General features: G+C 38.8%; 2 protein-coding genes across 9 annotated transcripts in view; both read left to right on the top strand.

Moving 5' to 3' along the window:
• Positions 1-13,435, top strand: part of pde10a (phosphodiesterase 10A) — a 67,091-nt gene extending 53,656 nt beyond the window's left edge. For 4 of the 6 annotated variants that reach the window (XM_026189932.1, XM_026189935.1, XM_026189934.1 and 1 more), the window contains 17 exons: positions 54-194; positions 1,111-1,266; positions 2,237-2,287; positions 2,756-2,814; positions 3,058-3,109; positions 3,646-3,788; positions 4,557-4,649; positions 4,896-5,082; positions 5,925-6,067; positions 6,363-6,446; positions 6,569-6,719; positions 6,829-6,984; positions 8,109-8,281; positions 8,438-8,549; positions 8,756-8,836; positions 10,202-10,290; positions 11,348-13,435. In XM_026189932.1, the coding sequence (XP_026045717.1) occupies positions 54-194; positions 1,111-1,266; positions 2,237-2,287; positions 2,756-2,814; positions 3,058-3,109; positions 3,646-3,788; positions 4,557-4,649; positions 4,896-5,082; positions 5,925-6,067; positions 6,363-6,446; positions 6,569-6,719; positions 6,829-6,984; positions 8,109-8,281; positions 8,438-8,549; positions 8,756-8,836; positions 10,202-10,290; positions 11,348-11,447 (1,971 nt within the window). In that variant the 3' untranslated portion in view covers positions 11,448-13,435. Of the gene's footprint in view, positions 1-53; positions 195-1,110; positions 1,267-2,236; positions 2,288-2,755; positions 2,815-3,057; positions 3,110-3,645; positions 3,789-4,556; positions 4,650-4,895; positions 5,083-5,924; positions 6,068-6,362; positions 6,447-6,568; positions 6,720-6,828; positions 6,985-8,108; positions 8,311-8,437; positions 8,550-8,755; positions 8,837-10,201; positions 10,291-11,347 lie in introns of those variants that run through there. The other 2 variants (XM_026189933.1, XM_026189937.1) reach the window with 2 other exon arrangements.
• Positions 13,436-15,261: 1,826 nt separating this feature from the next.
• On the top strand, positions 15,262-21,774 carry LOC113034845 (uncharacterized protein C6orf118). Of its 3 annotated transcripts, XR_003274244.1 has the most exons (11): positions 15,262-15,345; positions 15,679-16,295; positions 16,493-16,615; positions 17,055-17,114; positions 17,978-18,084; positions 18,170-18,231; positions 19,617-19,801; positions 19,919-19,972; positions 20,096-20,157; positions 20,244-20,373; positions 21,714-21,774. XR_003274244.1 is itself a non-coding variant. In XM_026189940.1 (10 exons), the coding sequence occupies exons 2-10, from the start codon at positions 15,681-15,683 to the stop codon at positions 20,284-20,286; spliced, it is 1,311 nt and encodes a 436-aa protein (XP_026045725.1). In that variant the 5' UTR covers positions 15,262-15,345; positions 15,679-15,680; the 3' UTR covers positions 20,287-20,418. The 3 variants fall into 3 exon arrangements, 2 of the variants coding, with proteins under 2 accessions (XP_026045725.1, XP_026045726.1); XM_026189940.1 differs by lacking the exon at positions 21,714-21,774 and having other exon boundaries at positions 20,244-20,418; XM_026189941.1 differs by lacking the exon at positions 21,714-21,774 and having other exon boundaries at positions 15,666-16,295; positions 20,244-20,418.
• Positions 21,775-21,810: the final 36 nt, after the last annotated feature.

The raw sequence follows: 21,810 nt of genomic DNA, 5'->3' as shown, positions 1-21,810 counted from the left end.
CTTTTTTCTCCAGTTGTGCTTCACTCCCTGTTCTTGTCTGTTCTTCTCAACAGAGTTTATGTTTATTCACTCCAACGGCGGCCAAGGATGGGCCTCCATCCCTCATCCCCTCTGGCCCCATCGCATTTGGGACAACCATTGCCGCTCATGTTGCCAAGACTCGCAAAACACTGCTAGTAGAGGACGTCATGGGGGTATGTGTGGCTGTCATCCATCAACAGTGTAACATTTCAGTGCATCTAGTGTTTGACTACTTTATGTAGCTATAAACATATAATGAAATAATTCTTTCTTATTGGTCTCATTGGGTTAATGTGCTCAACACTGTCAAACTAAAGATATTAAAAAATAATCATAATAGGAGTAAATATATGAAACAAAAGGTAAATTAGTCAATACTAATTAATGAATTAATATTTTGTTAAGTGATCAAATATATTAAATTTATTGTAGGCATTCTTTAAGTAATTATTATGATTTATTTGGATGTTGCTGTTGTGTGAATGTACTTTTGCATTAATTCTCCTTTTTTAATATGTTTAATTAGTCTAGCGCAATTTTTGCAAATGTTTCTTTTGTGTTGCCTCAGTTTATTTTCCCTCATTTGTCGTCATTTTCTTTTCTCATTTCCTTCAATATTTCTGCTTCATTAGGCAAATGATGAGTATTTATGTATTGGGCCATTTAGTTTGTTATCCAGTTATGCTTTTGCCAGTATTTTCATTTAGTTACACATAATAAATTATCCCTCTTTTGATTTACACTTCACACTTTGAACGGGAGCAGATTTCAAAGGAGGTATAAGAAGAAGCTTCAGAATTCAGGGAAATATCAGCATAGGCACACTGTAGTGGAAACTCTTCAAGTTTAAAAGTCAAAACAAATCAGGTTCAGCTTTAAAGAAGCCTTAACTTTATTATAAGGTGTGTGTGTGTGTCTCTGTGAGTGTGTGTCAAAGTGAAATTCTTAAGAAAACAAGCGCATGAGACACATGTGGCGTACTTTTCATAGCAACAGATTTAGAAACAGGAGTTTCTTTGTAATCTTCATCAGTTAATACGCCCTGTGCAGTTCAGGTGATAATGTTCTTCGCTGGTCTTTGTGTTGCAGGACGAGAGATTCCCCGACGGCACAGGGCAGGACTCAGGGATCCATGCTCACTCTGTCCTGTGCCTCCCCATCATCACTGCCATCGGGGACCTCATTGCCATCGTGGAGCTTCACCGGCACTGGGGCAAGGAGCCCTTCAACCTCAGCCACCAGGAGGTCAGTCTGACCCAGACAAAACACACCAAGAGTGGGAGGCTGAAGCAAGGCTCACAGAACTACAGTTAGCCTGGTATTACCCTTAATCTGGATCTGTTTGAGATCTCTGTTAGCTTTGTGGGCTTCATTTTTATTGTCAAAAATATATAAAGGGGTATATTTGTCTCCAGATGAAAGTCTTTCTGTGAACAACAGTGCATTGAGCTGGAAAATGGCTTTACATATAGAGAATGTTGAAGCAGGTGTAGGCAGGGTGTATAAGCTTTAAAGATCAAATTTAAAATGCAGAGCATTTAAAATGCTCTTTTCATTTCTGGTCATCGTGTAGATATAATCGATATGTGAACAGCTTGTAAAAGTCAGTATAGTTTAAACCTGCATCAGTTTGTTTTTATCTACTTTAAAGGGGCTCAACAGGTAGCTATTTGCTTATTACACATTAATAACGCTCTTTTTTTGGCATTTTTAAATTTTTAATTGTTTTATTGTGTTTAGTGGTTTGCCATATTGAATTAATGTACAGTGTAAACTACTGCAAAACACTGAAGGTGCAAGTCAAAACCTCATAATAATGAGCTGAACGCTGACATGCTTTTTAAACCTGCAAAGTCCTGCTGTTATTTTTAGGAGTTGTTGTCCTCTTTTTAATCACATGTGGACAGTGAAGGTCTTTTCCGTAACTTGTCTTGCAGCTTTTATTTTTCATTTCATTGCTTAAATGCAAATATACAATAGAGATGCAGCAGGTTTGAGCCTGAGTTCCCAGAGTTGCGCTGAGTTTGTGGGGTAACTAGCTCTTCTGTGATTATGAGACTGCCTGATGTGCAGAACAGATAATTACGTTGAGATTGTGTCGTAGTGAGAAAATGTGATAAGCACAGATTAAACCTGCACGGTGTGACTTAATGTGTAAATTGCAATAGTATTTGTACTGCAGTTCTTTGGAGCTAAGCCTTGCTTTCTTTTCCAGGTTGCTACAGCTAATTTAGCATGGGCATCAGTTGCTATTCATCAAGTGCAGGTGAGCAAACCTCTGGAGAAGCAGAACTGAAAACTGAGTGTGTAACAGATACAGTATACAGTAACTCACTGAAGACTTGTCAGGGGAAAAGGCGAATCCTACCTGCTCCACTTATTACTGTATGTTCTCGAATGATTTTGTTTGTTCTGGTTCTGCACCTGTGTTTTTAATGGTTAAATCCACTGTGTACAAGAACTGAGTTGTCACCGACACCAGTCCAATCAACTGAGCCGTAGTTTCAACAAATAGCTCCCCAGGGACGTCATTATGCCCCAGTCCTGTTTTTATATGAACAGATAGCATAACACCTCAGAGAAGCAGCGTCCCACTGCAGCTCTGGCCACAATGGACCTCTGAGCCTGTGTGAGCAGTGCAGCCCTGCACTCCTGGGTTAGCTGCTCTCTATTCTCTGGGAAATTTTTGATACGTTTGTGTACTCACTCGTGACGTCTTTTTCCTTGTTGCTAGGTGTGCAGAGGCCTCGCCAAACAGACTGAGCTCAACGACTTCCTACTAGACGTATCAAAGTAAGAGCTGCTCCTGTTACAGTTTCCCTAACACCAAATAACTGATGCACAAAGTGAATATTGTTTGGTCTAATAAGTATCTTGTCCTCACAGCACGGCTGTGATAACATAAAACTTGTAGCCCACACGATAAAAGAGATTACTACATTTTAGGCAACCTAGCTTTCATGTCTTGAATGTGAACGTCATCAGAGCTTCCCATTTGTCAAACATCTCAATGCGCCATTTCTTCTTTTCGCACAGAACATACTTTGATAACATTGTGGCAATAGATTCTCTACTTGAACATATTATGGTGAGTGTGATTTCTGCAAGTACGTGTTCATTCACATTGTCCTCAAGGCTACACATCCTGGGAGTGTGTGTTAAATCATGTCTGTTAAAAAGACTAGCAATGCCGCAGTAACACAGATTCACTCCTATTACTTTCTAAAAATAATAGCGTGCTCATAATGATTATTCTTAACTAATTAAGTGGTTACATTAGTTTTAGATACATAGTAATCAATACGGTACTTTGTACATCTAAAACAGGCAAGTGTAAAATGTGGTTTTCCTGCTTCTTTTACTAAAACCTGCTTCTTTTTTTGTATGTTTTTGGTTGCCTTGTGACTGTGGTCTTAACTCAAGTCATCTGGTTCGAGCACTAAAATAAGAGGGGAAGACTTGTAGTTTTTGCTTTTTTATAATTCTCCTCATTTAACTGTTCAGTCCCGAATCACTTAAACCAGCAGTGTTTTATCTGCTTTGATAGATGTAACTCCCAAGTTCTTGTCAGTCCCCAGTGTTGTTAATAAGATTCTGTCCCTGATGTTTTTGTTTTTTTTACAGATATATGCAAAAAACCTGGTGAATGCAGACAGGTGTGCACTCTTCCAGGTAGATCACAATAACAAAGAACTATACTCTGACCTGTTCGACATTGGGGAAGAGAAAGAAGGCAAACCTGTCTTTAGGAAAACCAAAGAAATTAGGTATGTACACTTTTTCTTTTTTTCTTTTTTTGCTTTAGTGTGCTCAGTGTGATGATTTTATTATTTTTAGACATGACTCACTTTTTGATCCTATGTTCAGAGTGCACCGTTTAAAATATTCTACTGGCCTCCTGTGACAAAATCTGCTAAAGTAATAAAAAGTATATGCAGTAGAAAAATAGCAATGGCATAGTAGAGTATTATTTTGCAGCATCTAAGCTGCTAAATTGAAGAAAAAAAAAATAAAGAAGAAACATTAATTACATAAATGAGTTTATATTCTGTTAAAAGCAGAATTGTTTGAATTTTCATCTTTAAGTTTTAAACTTCATAAACCTATATTTATTCATATAGCTTATTTTTTCATTTGTATGTTTACATGCATATATTTGTTTGCATTTTTTTTTCCAATTTATTTTTTTCATTTTTAAATAACATTTTTATATCTGTATCTTTTTACAATTCATAATACTTGTCTTATTTAAATTTTCATTTATTTTAACATTTATTTTAATAAATAAAACAGTAAATAGGAAAAGAAATTAGTAAATAAATACACAGTGAAATCACATAAAAAAATGAAAGCTATTTTAATTATTTTTGGCATGTTCAGTAACACATTGTGTATCACTGCCACAGATTTTTTGTTGTTCTCAAATCTGCAATGGTTTACAATTTGGACTGCAAATGTCCTAAATTAATTTCCGTATTGGTGATTTATTACTGAGTTTAAATGCAGATTATCTCTCTCCTTGTTTTTGTGTGTAGGTTTTCTATAGACAAGGGAATAGCTGGCCAAGTGGCTCGGACAGGGGAAGTCTTAAATATCCCAGATGCCTATGCAGACCCACGGTTCAACAGGTAAAACAGGCTCTAAGCCATTTTTACTTACTTTTACATTAAATAAATATCTTAAATAATGCTACTGAAGAGTTCTGCTTCAGTTACTTTTGCTTATTCAGTTGTATGCATAACACCGGCGCTAAGATACTACTACTTTTAATGGAGCCTTTCAGTATGCAAAAGCAGTTAAAACACAAACATGCTACAATGTATGAGTCACAAGATAAGCTGACAAAATCAACATAACTATGTCTTTTTGAACAGAGAGGTGGACTTGAAAACTGGCTACACCACGCGGAACATTCTGTGCATGCCCATTGTGAGCAGGGGGACCGTTATAGGTGTGGTGCAGATGGTGAACAAGTTAAGCGGAAGTGCCTTCACTAAAACAGATGAGAACAACTTTAAGATGTTTGCTGTCTTTTGTGCTCTGGCCTTACACTGTGCAAATGTGAGTACACCAAATTAGTCTTACACTTCTTAAAAGACTAACTAGTGTTGTCTAACTGCAAATGCATACCCCACTGACTTGATATCTTCCTGCACACACTTTTCAATCTACATACATTATAAGAACATTGTATATATGGCGTACCTCCAGGCCACAAGTGCTCAATTTTAACCATCTTATTTTGACATAACTCCAACTTTGACGTGGCGGCTTCATCGGCAACCAAAAATCACAGTCAAACGAATAAAGTGCAGTTTCTATTTAAAGTGTGCAGTGCTGTAAAAAATGCATAATCACCGGGTGATTATCCCTTACATGTAACACAAACATTTCATGAATCATGCTAACTCTCAAAGCCTGCATTGTGTGGCCTGTCTGTCAGAGCGTGTCCTCGCTGTGGGGCCTGACTCACTGTCATCGCTTGCGACAAACTTACGCATGAGCAGCGTCACAAACTTGCTTTTAAAATTGATGCGAGATGTTAATATTTAAGATGCGAGGTCTGCATCCGTCCAGTGACAGGATTTGTGTTTAGTTGTAATTTATGCCTCGTGTCTCTGGGACGCTAACTTTGGCTTGCTTCTGACTCAAAGTGATTTACGGGTGAAGGTGTGATGCCTGGGGCCTTTACATGAACATCTAGCTTGAGGACAGGGATGCAAACCAGATGTGGAAATGCTATTTGGAGGCGTACACTACGACTACAACTTTAACTTTCACCGGAGAGACTGATAGAATTTTACATTGATATTATAAACAACATTTCTGTGGTATGTATAGCAGTGTTCAAGTTCTCACTTGGCATTTTAAAGACTTATTCCAGGTCTGTGATTTCCCTGCAGATGTACCACAGGATCCGACACTCTGAATGCATTTACAGAGTGACAATGGAGAAACTGTCTTATCACAGCATCTGCACATCAGAAGAATGGAAGACCCTCACCCAGCTCAACCTCCCTGCACCTATTTATAAAGAGATTGAAATGTGAGTGCCTCCTCTGGCGGCCTTCTAGGGAACTCATGTTTTGACCTTGAGTGTAGTAGACATGAGTGTACAGCCACATGTCTGTGAAAGGCACAATGACACAGCGCAGACCTGGACTGTGTCGCCCTGCAAGAAGAGTGCAAACACAAACACAGTGCAGGAAGGACCGTGTCCTATAGATGTCAACCTGTCAGTTTAAAACTCTCAGATCTCAGAAGTCCCTTAATCTGCATGTTGTCTCCTTTTCCCAGATCTGCTGATCATGTTAATTTAAACCTTTTGCTCCCTCCTCCAGGTTCCACTTTGACATCAGTCCCTTTGAGGAGATCTGGCCTGCCATTTTTATCTACATGGTTCATAACTCCTGTGGAAAGACCAGGTAGCGTCAGCAATATTGTTTACACAAGACTACGACTCAAACAACAAGAAACTAAATGGAATAAATAGTAAATAAACAAACATACACTACCAGTTTCTTTGCCTTTTTTCCCCTTAATACAGCTTTGAGCTGGAGAAGCTGTGCCGGTTCACCATGTCCGTAAAGAAGAACTACCGCCGTGTGCCCTACCACAACTGGAAGCACGCAGTGACGGTGGCACACTGTATGTACGCCATCCTACAGAAAACCTCTGGGATCTTCACAGAGCTAGAGGTTTGCTTCTTGTTGGGTCTGCTAGGAAAATAACTGGAAACAAGATCAACATCTGCTGTCACTGTGTGCTTTCAAGAAAATGTGTTTTTATTTGCCCACCATTTTACAGAAGAAGGGTTTGCTAATAGCCTGTCTTTGCCATGATCTGGACCATCGGGGGTATAGCAATGCCTACCTCCAGAAGTTTGACCATCCACTGGCTGCTCTGTACTCAACCTCCACCATGGAGCAGCACCACTTCTCTCAGACTGTTTCTATCTTGCAGGTAGAGATCCACAATACAGAATTTAGGGTACCTTGAAAATCAACATGTTAACCTTTAATCTTATTTCCACAAGTGTTTAATAGGAAATAAAGAACCTATTACTCAATGGCTCAGTCACACTAGAGTAAAAATATGAAAGCACCTCGCAGTGACTAGGAAAAAAGATCAGTGGTTGCCAAGTTATTGCAACGAATTTGTTTCAAATTCTGCAACCAGTTTCAAAGGTAATTACACAGCTTGAGTGTAATTACCATTACACTCTTATCCTCTGGGCAACTATGTTTGATCACAAGGTGAGTGCACACGTTGCCTGGTGGGAGGCAAACAACTGCGCTCCATTTTGGGCTGACTGCAAACAATAATTGCCTCCTAATTTATTAATGTGGACAAATTGCCAACACGCTGCAATAAATTGGAGTCAGTATGCGCCAATAACTTGTCTGTGACACATCTGTGGACTCAACCGGTCCAGATGACAGCTAATAGTCAAATTATCCCAAACAGATTGTATGAGATCGCCACCGTGATTCCATTCATAAGACAGCAGAATGACAGCAGACTCACTCCGTCTTATTCCCGTTTTATCGACTTCTTGATGGATACGAGTCACTTTGAAGATGGCTACTGACTGCGAGATTTCGTGTCTGTCTTCGAGGCAGGTCAAAGGGAACAAGAGTTCATTGCACGTGGTTACAATAATTTGGGTTAGTGCTACGGTTTCCAGGCACCATTTCCCCTAGTGTGACTGTAGCCTAAATAGTATACTTCACTGGACAAAGAAATGAAAACAACTTGATCAGCAAAACAGAAAAAGGATCACAATTTAAAAAATACCCATAAAAAATGTTCCATCGGGTTCTGCAACAATGTCATCAGCTTAGAACAAACAAAAAATATTTTACTATATTAGATAACGAATCCTTATACGAACTGTCAGTTACATATGCATTCAAAGGATCATATGACTTAGTTCTGATTAGCGTCTTACAAGGTGTCTTTTGTAACATGCAGGATCTGCTAGTTTGGGCTGTAGCCTTGTGATGAACTTGCAAGATGTTGTAGTCTAGCTGAATGCCTCATAAGTGGAGCTTTTGCTTTTTTATTGATCTCTTTGTTTCTCATAGCTGGAAGGGCACAATATTTTCTCCAACCTGACTTCCAGCGAGTACGAGCAGGTGCTGGAGATCATTCGAAAGGCCATCATCGCCACAGACCTCGCCCTCTACTTCAACAACCACCACCAGCTGTCGGAGATGCTGACCTCATGTGCGCTGGATTTGAACAACCATTCCCACAGGTCAGGCTACGACTCACACTGGGGCACAGGTCAGGTCAGGACCACACCAGGTCTCATCAGTATCACGCTGTGAAATGTTAGACCTGGCGCACATAAACAGCACATTGAGTCCTTCCCCCCCCCGCATGGATATAACAAGGCTTTGCTCCCCTCCAGGGACCGTGTGATTGGTCTGATGATGACAGCATGTGACCTGTGTTCTGTTACCAAGCAGTGGCAAATCACACGACTCACAGCCAACGACATCTATGCTGAGTTTTGGGCTGAGGTACAGTGGGATACTGTTAGACTTTAAACAGTTTCAGTGTCATGATTATGCCTCCAGTGTAACAGTCTGGCCTCTATTATTGCTCATAAATGCTGCTTCAACTTACAATTTGTAAGGCACAACATCGTGTTGTCTAGTGGTCAGGAGACTTAACCACAGTGTGCAAAAATAAAAGCCACGTTATTTGTTATTTTGTTACTCCACAGGGAGATGAGATGAAGAAGATTGGGATCCAGCCGATCCCTATGATGGACAGAGACAAGAAGGACGAGGTTCCCCAAGGCCAAGTAAGAGCAAGACATTTACTCGTGTGTTTTAACTGCTTTAAATATTTAATGAATGTTCGGCCTTCTGATGGGAAATATATTTTAAAAGAACAGCATAGGAACTGTTGAATCAATGCTTTTGTAGTTTTGCTTCTGTACACCACAGCAGTGGATTTTAAATCAAACAATAAATAGTTGATTGAAGTGTTGACTTTAAGCTTTAATTCAAGGGGCTTTCGAAACCTTTTGCTAAAAACTATTTAGCAATTACAACCATTTTTATGAACAGTCTCCATTAAATTCACGGCTTCTGTAAACTAAACAGTTTAATGGCCACAATATCTGTAGCTGAATTTGCATTTTTTGGCTTTTCACTATAATTTGAAATATAAAGTCTAAAGAAATGTCATTGCAAGCGAGGGACGCCATCATTAGACTGAAAAAACAAAACAAGACAAAAAACATTTAGCCAAATCAAAAATCTGGTTCATTCTTAAAAGGAAAAAATAGTTTGGAGGGATCAGCAAATCCAAAAAATATGAAAGACCACAAACGACAACTAAAGTGCATGATTGCAGAATTATTTCCATGGTTTAGAGAAACAAGTTAATAACATCTAACAAGATTAACACTCTCAAGTCTACAATCAAGAGATTCCCAAGATGAACTTGCACCAGAATGATGGGAACAGAAAATATGCGGAAGGAAAGAAATCTCATGAGCCAAAGCAGACCTAATCTTCAGTTAAACACGGTATAGAATATGTCACAGCATGGGTGTGTATGGCTCTGAGTGGAACCAGGTTGCGACTGTTTATTGATGATGTGACTGCTGATAGAAAAAGCAGGATGAATTGTGAAGTGTACGAGGCTATACTTTCTAGCACTTCACTGTGCAAATGACTAATGACCTCAGGATTACTGCAAAAGCAGCCCAAAAGTTTCTCAAGGCAAAGATACTGGATATCCCTCAGTGGGTAAGTCAGTAAGCAATCTCTATCCAATGGACCATGCTTTTCAGTTTCCTGAAGATAAGACTGAATACAGGCCTGGCCAGGCAGAGCATTTCAGTGGAGGAAACACAGCATTTGATGATGTCCATGGGTCCTAGACTGCACTAAAAACAGTCCTTGTATTTAAAATGATGTTAGTTTCTCCAAATAACTTTGAGCCTCTAAAAATGGAGGATTACATATAAAAATGTATTTTATTCCTATACAAGTTTATGAAACAGTTTTCCAACGTGTCTGCACTTCAGTCACACTTGATTTAAAATCCTCTGTGGTGGTGTACAAAGGCAAAAATGCAAATATACAAATATTAGCACATGCTACATGTTTTGCTATTATTAAGTCCATTTTACATTTGCTTTCTCATTTTTTTAAAGGTGGGATTCTACAATGGTGTTGCAGTTCCATGTTACACGACACTTGCTGAGCTTTTTCCTCCATCAGGTCCTCTGCTAAAGGCCTGCAAGTAAGTTATTCAAAGCTAGAGTTGACAAAGAAATTGAGTGAATGAATAATTCTTGGTTTTTTTTGTGAAAAATGTCTAAAACGCCAAAGTCTAAATGTTGCTTTACACATTATTGTCATGCTTATTTCTGCTCTGCTGTGATCGATAAATGAGCTGACAGCAGCTTGAAGGGTAACCAGTAATGCATGCGCCATCCTTAATACAGTACTAATCCAGTAAGATCAGAGGTGATAAGGTGTGTGTGCACAGGCACACGTTTTTAAGCATTCCAGTGAAAAATACAAAAAAATGGCATGTTCTGCTATTAATGTTTGACCCCACTTTTGTTATGAGTTTTTTTAAAAAGTATTTGGATTAAATGAAAAATAAATATAGACTACAGTGTGCTAACTTTGTGCGTCACTGTGTGTGGTGTGACATTGTGCATCGGGCATGTCTGCGTGCACAATAGATAAGAGTGTAAAGAAGGTATTTACAGTTGTTATTTCTGGTTTTTGAACGGGATTGTGTTGCACATTCGTCTGCCCTTCTGCTGCTTTATAAAATGTGTCCTTGATCTGTGGGGAATGCAAACAAAGTGAGCAGTGTAATACTTAAGCCCCAGCTGTACGTCAGCACCGAGCTCCGGGTGGGCAACAGGCCTAGACCCTGTGGAGCCCTGCTGCGTGTTGTGGGATCTGCCAAAGACGTGTAAACTGCATCAGGCTGTCTAATTGAATAGAATAGCAGCAAAGGGAAGGTTTTGCTTTGTTTTGGTTTTTTGCACTCTTGTGTCAATCACAGCACATGGGTGAGAGATCACCTTCATGACAACAAGAACTGATTGTGTTGCCTGGCCACTGTTGTAGCTACTGTTTTGTTTTGCAAATCAACTTCGTCCTTTTTTTGTGTGTGTGTGTGTGTGTGTTTTGTAGTTTTGCAATTTTTGCATGATTTGAAAATTTTGTGTACTGGTGTGATTCTTAATTCTCTTATTTCAGACTCAAAGCCATGCCTCTGCACTTGTAAATGAAATCTTTTCCACTGTGCATCTGATCGAGGTGGTTTGTATTTGCAGAGAGAACCTGGGCCAGTGGGAGAAAATAGCAAGGGGAGAGGTGGAGGACATCGTGCCCAGCCGGCCTTGTGATTCGGGCCCTGTTAAGGTGGACAACTGACAGACAAAGGAGGGTTGCTTGCTCACCAAAGGAACACAGCCTGAATCCTGCCGTTGACCCAGACCATTGAAGGGGAATGAACCCGCAATCTGTGTTGGCAGGAGACGGATTAGATAAAGGCGACTTGACTTTCAAAACACACACACACAGTTACCTCATCGGGTGACGGAGGTGTCAACACTGACGGTTTCACCGATCCCAGAGAGTGACAGACAGTTGTTGGTGAGGGAATTCAATCCATCGCCCTACGTCCACTCAGCTTGGGAATTCACTTGGTAGAACAGACTTGGTTGCTTTATTTTGGCTGTATTATGTTATTTTATTATTTTTCTTCATATGAGCTGATTCCATTATGGTCTTGTATTTGCAGAGGCCTTATTCTGAACCTTTCACAGGCTAGGATATGTGAAATCTTGTTGTCAGTTCAGGCTTTTTTTTTCCTTTCTTTTTTTAAAACGGTACTGTTTGTCTTCTGTGTTTGCCGTATGCGCACTACTTCAGCAAGGTATTCCCAGAGACAGAAGGAATGTGTGGAGCAGATGTAGGGGTGTAATGCCATCTCATTGAGAAGGTGGACACTAGATTTTTTTTTATTACTTTTTCAGCAAAAATCCTTTGCAGTACTTGAATAAAGACATACAGCCTATTCTGCGAGGAGATGGCAGAAATCCCCTGCAGTGTATGCTACAAGCGTGAATGAACTGTGATGAGTTACATAATGCCGACATTTGTGAATACAGTCACAAGAGAGTCACAATGTTTCCTGAAGTGGACCCCGCAGCCTTTTAGCCCCAAGCGTGTAGAAACCTGCTGCACAGTACATCAACATCCTTCGGATTAACAGGATCTGACCCCAGATCAGCAGTCACTGTTTGTAGTACGGAGATCAGGAAAAAGGAATGAGCAAGTTTCCCGTTCCAGATGTTTATATTAAGCCAAGACTGCATACTGCTTAATTTCCTCTCTCATTTTTGAAGCCACTATCACATCATCAATTACTTTGCACAACAAGTTAACTAAAGAATGACTGTAGGAAGTGGACTGCATAGTTTGGGATGTTTTATCTTCTCTTTTTTTTTTTACAAGCAAGTTTCATAGAGGCTGAAGTTAACGGCAAACAGTCATCTGCTTCATATTTTCCCATAATGTCAAACCTGTTAAGCTAAAGTGAAATATGTCCAACTCTGGGATTGCAAGTGAAGAATGTAGTTTGACCGTTTGCCGGTGTGTGACTGAAGTTTCCCTCGAAGGAAATCAATCATTTTACACTTTTACACTGATTCTCCAACCTCATGCTGGGGGTTGGGGGGGGGGGGCGCACACACATTTGGACGCTTTCACATGAGTTTCCGAGATCTTCCAAAAGACAAATTTATTTGTCTGAAACTGTCATTCCAGTGGACAGTGTCCCTCAGAGACTGACACTATTGCTCCAGTAATTTGTTATGCGACTGATACTGCGGCCCCCGGTGTTGTGAATGTACATTTCGATGAATGTTTCGTTGGTTGTAGACGCTCGGTGGTGGCACGTGGGTAAGCGCGCCATCAGTTACCACCATGTGCTCTGTCTTACTTTTCAGAATTGCTTCCAGTAAGCTTCAACCAAGAGCAACAATTAGCATGCACCTAAACCGAACTTTATATTCAAACTTTTTGCATATAGGTGTATACTGTGTACAATCTAGGATTTAGTTTGTACAGACTGAGATGTATGCTCTGATGGTGCTACTCTGAATGGCAGTCGCGCACTTTCTGACTGTGTGTGTGAGTGTGTGTGTGCGCATGTGTGTGTGTATGTGAGAGACACAGAGAGAGAGCACGAGCATGAAAGAAAGCTTTGTCTTTTCCCCACTCCAACCCCACCTGACAACATGATAAAGTCACTGCACTGTCCCTTCTACTTTTCAGCACCAGTTATATCCTATTGTCTGCACTATGTTTAGCTTATCATTATTATTATTATTATTATTATTGCTATTATTACTATTGTTATTTTCTTAATTAGAGTTAAATTTAAATTAACTTATATTTTTTATACAAAGAAAAATAATGTTGGCCTTTTTTTGTTTTGTACAAAGTAAACATTAAGATAAATTAAACAGTCTAGACATGTTACTGTTACCAAGAATAACTGAGGAATGTCTTAACTGTACATGTAAGAGCAGTAGCCCAAATGACTTTTAATAAATACCTGAAAATACACCTTTGTGCCAGTTTATTCATTACCTACATACCTTTCTTTCTTGGGCCTGTTTCAATGATCAGTAACAATGCATCACCCCTGAATGGTCAGTAGCATCACCCTACTTTTTAATTGTTCTAAAAAAAAAATGAAAAAAGAAAAGAATACTTTTTAATACTTTTGAGTTATTAGAAATTTCAGGAAATTTGTGAAATGGCCTCTTGTTTGCAGCTATAAATAAACTGAAAAGTAGAGTGTTTATCATTTATAGCATCTATAGCATTTCAGTATCAACACTTTATGGTAACTCTGTAATAATTACTGTATTTAATTCACTCTGTAATATCACTTTTGCCCTTTGAGCTGGTCAAACAAATGTAGTGAAAGAATACGAAAGTCGGCAAAATCTGAATGTCATAAATGTTTCTTTTAAGAAGATGAGTTCCTGAGATCTCCTCTTGGAATTCTGGGAGTGTGTATAGTTGTCTTATTGTGCTTGCACGACAAAGGCTTGCAGCTGACTGAACTAGTTTTGTAATAAAGCCTCATCCGCTGCCGTTATCATTCATGTTAACAATCGAATTTCTACAAGATGGCTGCCCAAAACTACAGATCCATCACTGTGTTAAACAGTTGGCAGCTGGTGCTATGGAGGGAGGGAAAGTTTAAGCACATTTGGATTGATGGAGTAAAAAGACAAAAAGATGACTCACTGTACAATTCTGTCTTACTTTCATATTTTTTCATATAATTATGTAGTATCTTTTTGGTGCCATTGCCTACTGACTATTAAAAAACATTTCTTTACAAATTCTCAGTAAACAATATGAACAATATTTAATCTGACTGCATTCTTCCCACAGAGATGATCAATTTAAATTTACATTTTGACTAAGGGAACTTAAATTACTTAAATTAAGTCATTGCTCAGACTAGAGATGGACTGTGGCATTTCATATGTGAATAGTCATTAAATAAACCTCTAATGATAACATTTTACATGTTGAGGTAGTGGACAAAATAAGAATGCAAATGAATGCAAAACGTTGTTGCAACACAACCATATTAATGTACAATAAAATACATTACAGTTTTTTTATTCATGTTCAATTTTGCCATCTGTGTATTCTGGTGACTTGAACCCTGAGTCCATGTTTCACTGTTTTTCTCCTACTCCCTCAGGACCCTGTGTTTAATGCACATAATAACCCACTTATTACAAAGAACCAGGTGAAGATGAAGTGAAGAGTTTGAATAAAGTTTTTACAAGTAACAACATTTCCCCATTTCACAAAGATTTGTATTAATTTTTCGTTCTGTGCAGGAACATATGTAGTATTTATTGAAGAGCACTGGAGTTCTTATCAAATAATGAAACAATTGTTTTTTTATAGATGTAAATGTTTTTAATAGTTTCCTTCTTTGAATATAAGTAAGCTGATCCCATAATTGCGTTAATGTTTAGATATCTATGAACACAAACTTACTTAACGCATAGAGTACTCTACAATCTCACTCCAGCTGTTTTCTTCGTCAGGTCCAGGTGAGGACTAGCGCCTGAAAGCTCACGGGTACGATTATTATCGGGACACTGAACGCAGCACAAACATTACGCACTTCGATCACCTTGGCAACCGAGTGAAGCACAGACTGCTGCGGCCATGAAGAAAGTTTGTTTTCTGTCCTGAGCCTGTCCAAATTACAGTTAGCTAACAGGTGAGGTCATTAATGAGAGTTTATTTCATTCTGTTATCCTGCAGCACGATCTTTAGTAAATAAATTAATCACGTGAATGTGAGGCACTAGTAGTTTTGCTATAAGCGTAAACTCTCTTTGAATTATTTGTGCAGTGTCTGGATTTACCATAAAATTTAAGTCATTTTGATTTCGTTTGAGAGAAAAATTCCTTTTTAGGGTGCATTTCTATTCACCAGAAAGAATAACGAATGTTTTTAATATTTTAAGAAATTGTACACCTCTTGAGATAATTAGATATTATTACTCGTATGTCTTTAAAACAACTATACAACAATAAGTTGGCCTTCACAGCCATGTCCAGCAGTGTGAAGCCAAAGCCTGGGCGCTATGGGAGTGATATCCACAGACTGCTGCTGGCGGCTGAAGCCGGGCAGAAGGCTGATATCCTGGCCTACTCCTCGGGTCATCTGGGGCCTCGCAGCCTGAACCAGAGTCAGCCTCAAGAGGAGACAAAGTCGGTTTTTTGGAGGATGTCTCAGAGCCAAGAAGAAAGTCGAAACCCACTATCTCTCCAGCAGATACAGACAAAGGCAAAAAAAAATGAAATGAAAGAGTTCCCCCCTGAGCTCACTTCTGGCACAGCTTTAGTAGAGCCTAGAGTCTTGGGGTACACACAAGATCATACATCACATCCTGAAAGAAGAGAACATATAAGTCTATCTCATATAGTTTACCGTCCCTCAAGGACTTTGCCTGTCCAGCAGAAAGCTTGTTCTCAGAAAAAAACTAAATCTCCATCTGATCTGGGGGTAAATCATCATTTCACATTGAGCCGTTCTGACCAGGACAGCCTGAACAACCAAAACCAGCAAGAGAAGAAAAAATGCTTTGGCTGGCAAGTCATGGCCAAACCGGACCTCTGGGCTGTAAAAAATGTTGCTGAAATGCATGCAAGGAAACTGCAAGAGGTGAGGATTGTGACACAAACCATGACATCAATAAACTGTCTGTAATTGCTTTTTTCTTTCTTTTTTTGCATTTTGCATGATATAGTAAACCTAAAGTGCTCTCTGAACACAGGGTAAAGACATGCACAGACTTCAACATGCATACACTCTAACACACTTTTAACCTGCTAATATTGTGTGTGTGGTCTTGTGCGCAGGGGTTGATTAAGTTGTCTGCGCAGAGCTGGCCCAGCAGAGACCGCCTTGCGGTGTTCAGTGACGTCTTTGATGATGTATGTGAAGACTCGCCAGTGTTTGGACGCATCCTGAGGGAAATCAAGGTTTTTCCATTTCCTCTGTACCCACCAGCTCATTTTTAGCATGTACCGACAGATGTATTAGAGCCAAGAGAGAGTGAGTCCCTGGAGTAGCAAGTACAAGTAGAGCAGCCACTGGAACCTGGTCGCGATGCATCAGAGAGGAGGTCATCAGAGGGCGATGGTTCCATTACTGCTCATTCATAACGAATGCCTCAAGTTTCTTTTGCACATGATAGTTTTGCTTAGACTGTCAGTAAAAAGACTTCCCATGCTGCAGTTTGCAAAGTGCACAATTTTACTTTTCATGCAGCTGAAATCCTTTTTTTGTTATTATTAAACATGGTAGTAAGCTGCAGTGCATACAATTTCTAAAATCTTTTTCTGAAGGATTTTCTACAAGGACATTTTTTTAAATCAACATAATTCTCAGTCTGTAATAAAGCTTTCTTTTCTCTTCCAGACAGAATATGATTTATACGTCAACCACCTGATGAGTTTGCAGTCCTCACCACGCAGCCTGGTAAGGAACACTGCCCAAAGACACACATACTGAAGATATAACCTGAGAAATGACTGTGATATTCAGACATTTTTGTGTCAAAGACATTCATTCATAGTGTTCCTATACAATATATTCTCATGCTCATTTTGCCTTTAAAGAATGGAAATTGTTTTACATAAAAAAGGAAAACAACAGTGCTGATATTCGTAGATTTCCTCACAGTACAAAGAGTCAAAGATGCCGCTTGTCACAGAGTTCGTTATTTGATTTTGTGGGTATTTTCAGTCCCTTGTCTACAGTTAATGTTTCTTTAAAAAAAAAAAGCCTACACGTATTTCTAAACAAGGTTTAAACAGTAAATATTTAAACTTCCCACAGAGAAGGATAAAACCTTTAGTTCTTCAGCAGTAGCCAAATTCAAATTCAAATTCAAATTTTATTTGTCATGTACACAGTCATACACAGTACGATATGTAGTGAAATGCTTGGACAACTGCTCGTGACCTAAAGAAAACAAAAAAGGAAAAGACTATGAATAAGATAGGAAATAAATATGAAAAATTAAAAAGGGTAAATTTAACTAAGAAGGAATAAAATATAAATTAAGGTTAAAAATGAAATAACTGTACAACACAAATTAGAATGAAGGGTAAATTTAACTGGGAAGGAATAAGATAAAATATATAAATTAAAGTTGAAAATAAAATAACTGTACAACAAAATACACAATATAGAACTATATAAGAATGTATGAAGAAATCTAAATATAAATAAATATATACACAATAACAGCAGCTACTAGCTACTAGCAGCATTAATCTCAAGCATCTTTTGCTTTTTTGGAAAATAATTTAGGTCCTAATGTTTTGTTCTTGCTTCAGTCACCGAATACTTCACTCAAAGTAAGCGAAACCAAGTTGGACGATGCTGAAAAGGAGGTTTGCAGGCTGGAGCATGAGGCTAGAAGAGCTCTAGAGGAGAAGAAACGGTACCACAAAACAAAGTATCAACAGCAGGCTTGTACTTATGTACATTCTCTTTAGTTGAAGTGTGTTTGTCCTTTCAAACCTCAGGGTCCAAAATGAGTTACAGAACATTTCAGCTGCCATGCACCCGAAGGACAGTTACAAGAAAAGTAAGTCTTAAGACCTTAACATATTTTTTGTACCTTATTGTTAGTAAACAGTTAATTTTCTATACAGCATGCTAAGTTTTAGATATATCTGCGGTCTTTAAGAGTGAACAAATAATCACTTTTTGGTGCCAACAGTCATAACAAACAACGTTGTAGTGTCAGTGGTCACTTTCTAATCCCAGCAGGGATGTCTTCATATGCAGTTAGGATCACTATCGTTATGAATGTCATAGTAATTCAGACCTTTTAATGAATGAAGCTTTTAGACCATAATTTTAATTAGGTTGAGGTCAGCGTTTTGGGAATGCCGTTCCAGAATGTTTTAATGTTAACCTGCTTTATCCACTCCAAAACCAGTTTTTATGTGTCTTTGAGATCATTGTCCTGTTGGAACACCCAGTTGTCTCCAAGTTTCAGTCATCTAGCTGTTGATTTGAGGTGAAGTTGAAGAATTTGGATTCCTTCCACTTTGTTTAATGTGTCAGTACCCCTGGCAGTAAATCAGCCCCAGAGCCAGATCCTACCGCCACCATGCTTGGCAGCTGATACGTGTTTTTAGCTTTGAAAGCCTCCTTTACTCCTCCGAACATACCTCTTGTCACCATGGCCAAATAGCTCAATCTTTGCCTTCTCTGACCATAAAACTTTTCTCCAGAAGATTTTTGACTTGTTCATGTAGACCGCTGCACATTTTAGTCAAGCCTGAAGAACTTCATTTTGGTGCAAAGGCTTCTTTCTTGTTGAGCACCCTCTTAGTCCATAGTAATGACGCTATTCCAGCATTTCCCAGCGTATGACAACCTTTAGTCTTGGCAGTTGTTTGGTTGTCTCTGAACATCCTAATTTCTTCCCATCTGAGGGTGACAGTTTGGCTCTTCTTCCAGACCTTGACAACATGGTGCCACATCTGCATTACTTGTGCTTTTTCTCATTCTTCTCAGTGTTGGTCAATCCATTGACTACTGTCAAAGGATTTTTTCTATGCTGGCAAAGAGAAATTACCAGTTGTAGTCAATCATCACTAGCAAGAAGTTAATGGACCATGTCAAGTTAAAAGACATTGTAGAACTTTTAGCACCACATATTAAAAGATTTAAGTGAATGTTTGTATATTTTTGAGTCTGTATGTGTGCTTTTGACCCTATGTAGATTAGAGAAAATCCAAACTTCTGCACCAAATTCTTGTTTTTTTAAGTCATTAAAGATGTATGCTTTACAATCACGCCACCCTGGTGGAATTGTAAAGCATCTCCCATCTGTAAACAACAATTCAAAGAAATTAAGCCCAAAGTTACCATGGCATTCATGCCCATGATGAGTACGCATCAATTCTTATCAGTTCTCTATGCATTGCATTCATGTTCACCTCATCTGTGTTTGAACAGATACATGTCGGTCAGGGCTGCAGGATACTGTGAGTGTCTCTGGCTATTCTGACAGCATCCAGTTCAAGAGGCTTCAAGTAATGAATGTTTGGAAGGAAATCAAACAGCTGGAGGAAGAGCTAGAAGAGAAGTTGGTGTCCACTGTTACAACCACAGCTACTAAAGGACATATCAGAGACCAACAGGTGCTACATTTGGCCTCATTTCACACTGGCTTATAAAGGCATAGCTCAACTTGTAAATCACACTGAGCAAAGTTAAGAGTTTAGCAAGAAATGTGCTTTTTGCCTTTTTGTTTCCAGACTGAAATATTGAAGCTGATAGCCTCAAATGAGCATCTAAGGGTCATTAGCAAGGTATGAGAGGGGGGTCTTTTTTAGCATGTTTTTTGTTTGTCTGTTTGTTTGTTTTTAATTGCAGGTATTAGATATTTCAAATGTATGTTTACTATGTGAGAGTCAGATGTGCTGTCTTTTAAGGATCTTGAAAACAACATCAGCGCAGTGCTGAACAAGGAGAAAGCAAGCAAGGCCATAAGACGGTATGTGGAACAGTGAATATGTGGCACTTGATTAGTTTGTGACCATTTTTACTTACTTCGTCTTGCTATGCTGTGTTTTACCACAGGATTTTGTGGGATGAAATACACCAAGATCTACAAGCAGAGTGAATGGCGTCACCAGTCGCCATAAGGCAGTGGCAGAAGTGTTTGTGTGCATGAACTTGTTAAAAAATCATCTGGTCGCCCCAGTTTCAAGTATGGAAAATCATAGCGCGCTAAAGTTAATAACTTAGAAACAAATCTTTCGTGTGTTATTGTGTTATTGAATAGACCTATAATACATTCACTGTGCTGTGTGACAAAATTAAGTGAACTCTCAGATTTGGTTAATAGTTGAACCTCGTTTTTGGCAGTAACCTTCATCTTGTGGTCATTTCATTCTACCTGTATTCTGTTAAGGCCTGAGCTCTGACTCAAGCAAAATGCAGATTTTTTTTTTGTTCTTTAACAGACTTAGTTCAACTACACTCACCCTCATCATGCACCATGCTGTCGATATAGCTGACTCATAATCAGAGATGTTAATCAGATCACATCTGGGAACTGTCGACAACAAAACAATGCAGCGTTATTAGTTAGAAAATATTTGTTCCCAGCTGTAGCGTGCTGCAAATGCTACTGTGGGTAAACAAACTACTAGTATCGGAAAGCAAACAATGACACCATTTTAAAATGCTTCACTCCAATCCTGCATTCTAAGAAAAAGCACAAAAATATTAACACAGTGATATTTAAAATCCTCCTTATGAGTATTGTTTTGTTATATTTACTGATGCTTTAGTCTAGCAGTAATTTTTAAAGCTTAAGTGTTAAATAAGATACAATAACATAACACGTATACTGTATATATAATGCTATGTGAGTGTATAAGAGTTAGTCATGCGTTGCATAAATAAACTAGCAGTGTAGCATCCATCTAAAATATAAACATAAAGTAATGGAATAACTGGGAGCAACCTACTCTTCAAACACTAGAGGGCAGCAGAGACTTTTGAGAAAATTGTGTCAGCAGGAAATTAAGACGCCTGCACTAAAGCAAAATTCCCATATTGCTTTTACTGTGTAACTGAAAAGATTTGCTTAGTATTCTTCACATAGTGATGTTCCAGCTGAGCCGCGGAACTTTTTTACTCTTGAAATCATAACATAACATAAACGTTCATGCTGTTATGCTTCCACTCTCTTATGTCACATTAACAGTAGTTTGCCTCTGTTCTTATTCAGGGCTGAAGTGTCTGTGTGTAACCTTTATCAAAAACAGTGAAGATAGTCTAGGGGTTTGTAATGTCTTGAGAAATGTCAGCATGGATAGGATTTCTATTTAATGCTGTATTTCCTTTAACGGGGTATTAAATATGTTGCGTTAACGGGAATCCTAAAGAGATTTTCCTCTAGGTTCAATTCCACATGACTTAGCAAAAAAGAAAAAGAAATCCAATTATAACTGTGTGCAGAAAGCCTTGATGACAGTACTCATTTGATAAATAATCACAGAGAATTAGTGTAATCATTGAAGCTTTTCTTTGGATTGATAGAGGGTGACCTTTGCCCCTGACATGAGGGAATGCTTTGCTGTCTGCCGGAATCTAATCAGAGGTCAAAGTCTTCGCTCTGGATGACAGAGTCAGTCGG

Source organism: Astatotilapia calliptera, chromosome 13, assembly GCF_900246225.1.
Source record: "Astatotilapia calliptera chromosome 13, fAstCal1.2, whole genome shotgun sequence".
Classification (NCBI taxonomy): domain Eukaryota; kingdom Metazoa; phylum Chordata; class Actinopteri; order Cichliformes; family Cichlidae; genus Astatotilapia; species Astatotilapia calliptera.
The sequence above is the reverse complement of the archived record's forward strand: the minus strand, read 5'-3'. Positions and strand labels throughout refer to the sequence as shown.

Coding starts and splice junctions, on each gene's coding strand:
- LOC113034845 (XM_026189940.1), top strand. CDS start 15,681: ATGTCCAGCAGTGTGAAGCCAAAGCCTGGGCGCTATGGGAGTGATATC. Junction 17,115..17,977: donor AGTCCTCACCACGCAGCCTG/GTAAGGAACACT, acceptor TTCTTGCTTCAG/TCACCGAATACTTCACTCAA. Junction 19,802..19,918: donor GACATATCAGAGACCAACAG/GTGCTACATTTG, acceptor TTTTGTTTCCAG/ACTGAAATATTGAAGCTGAT.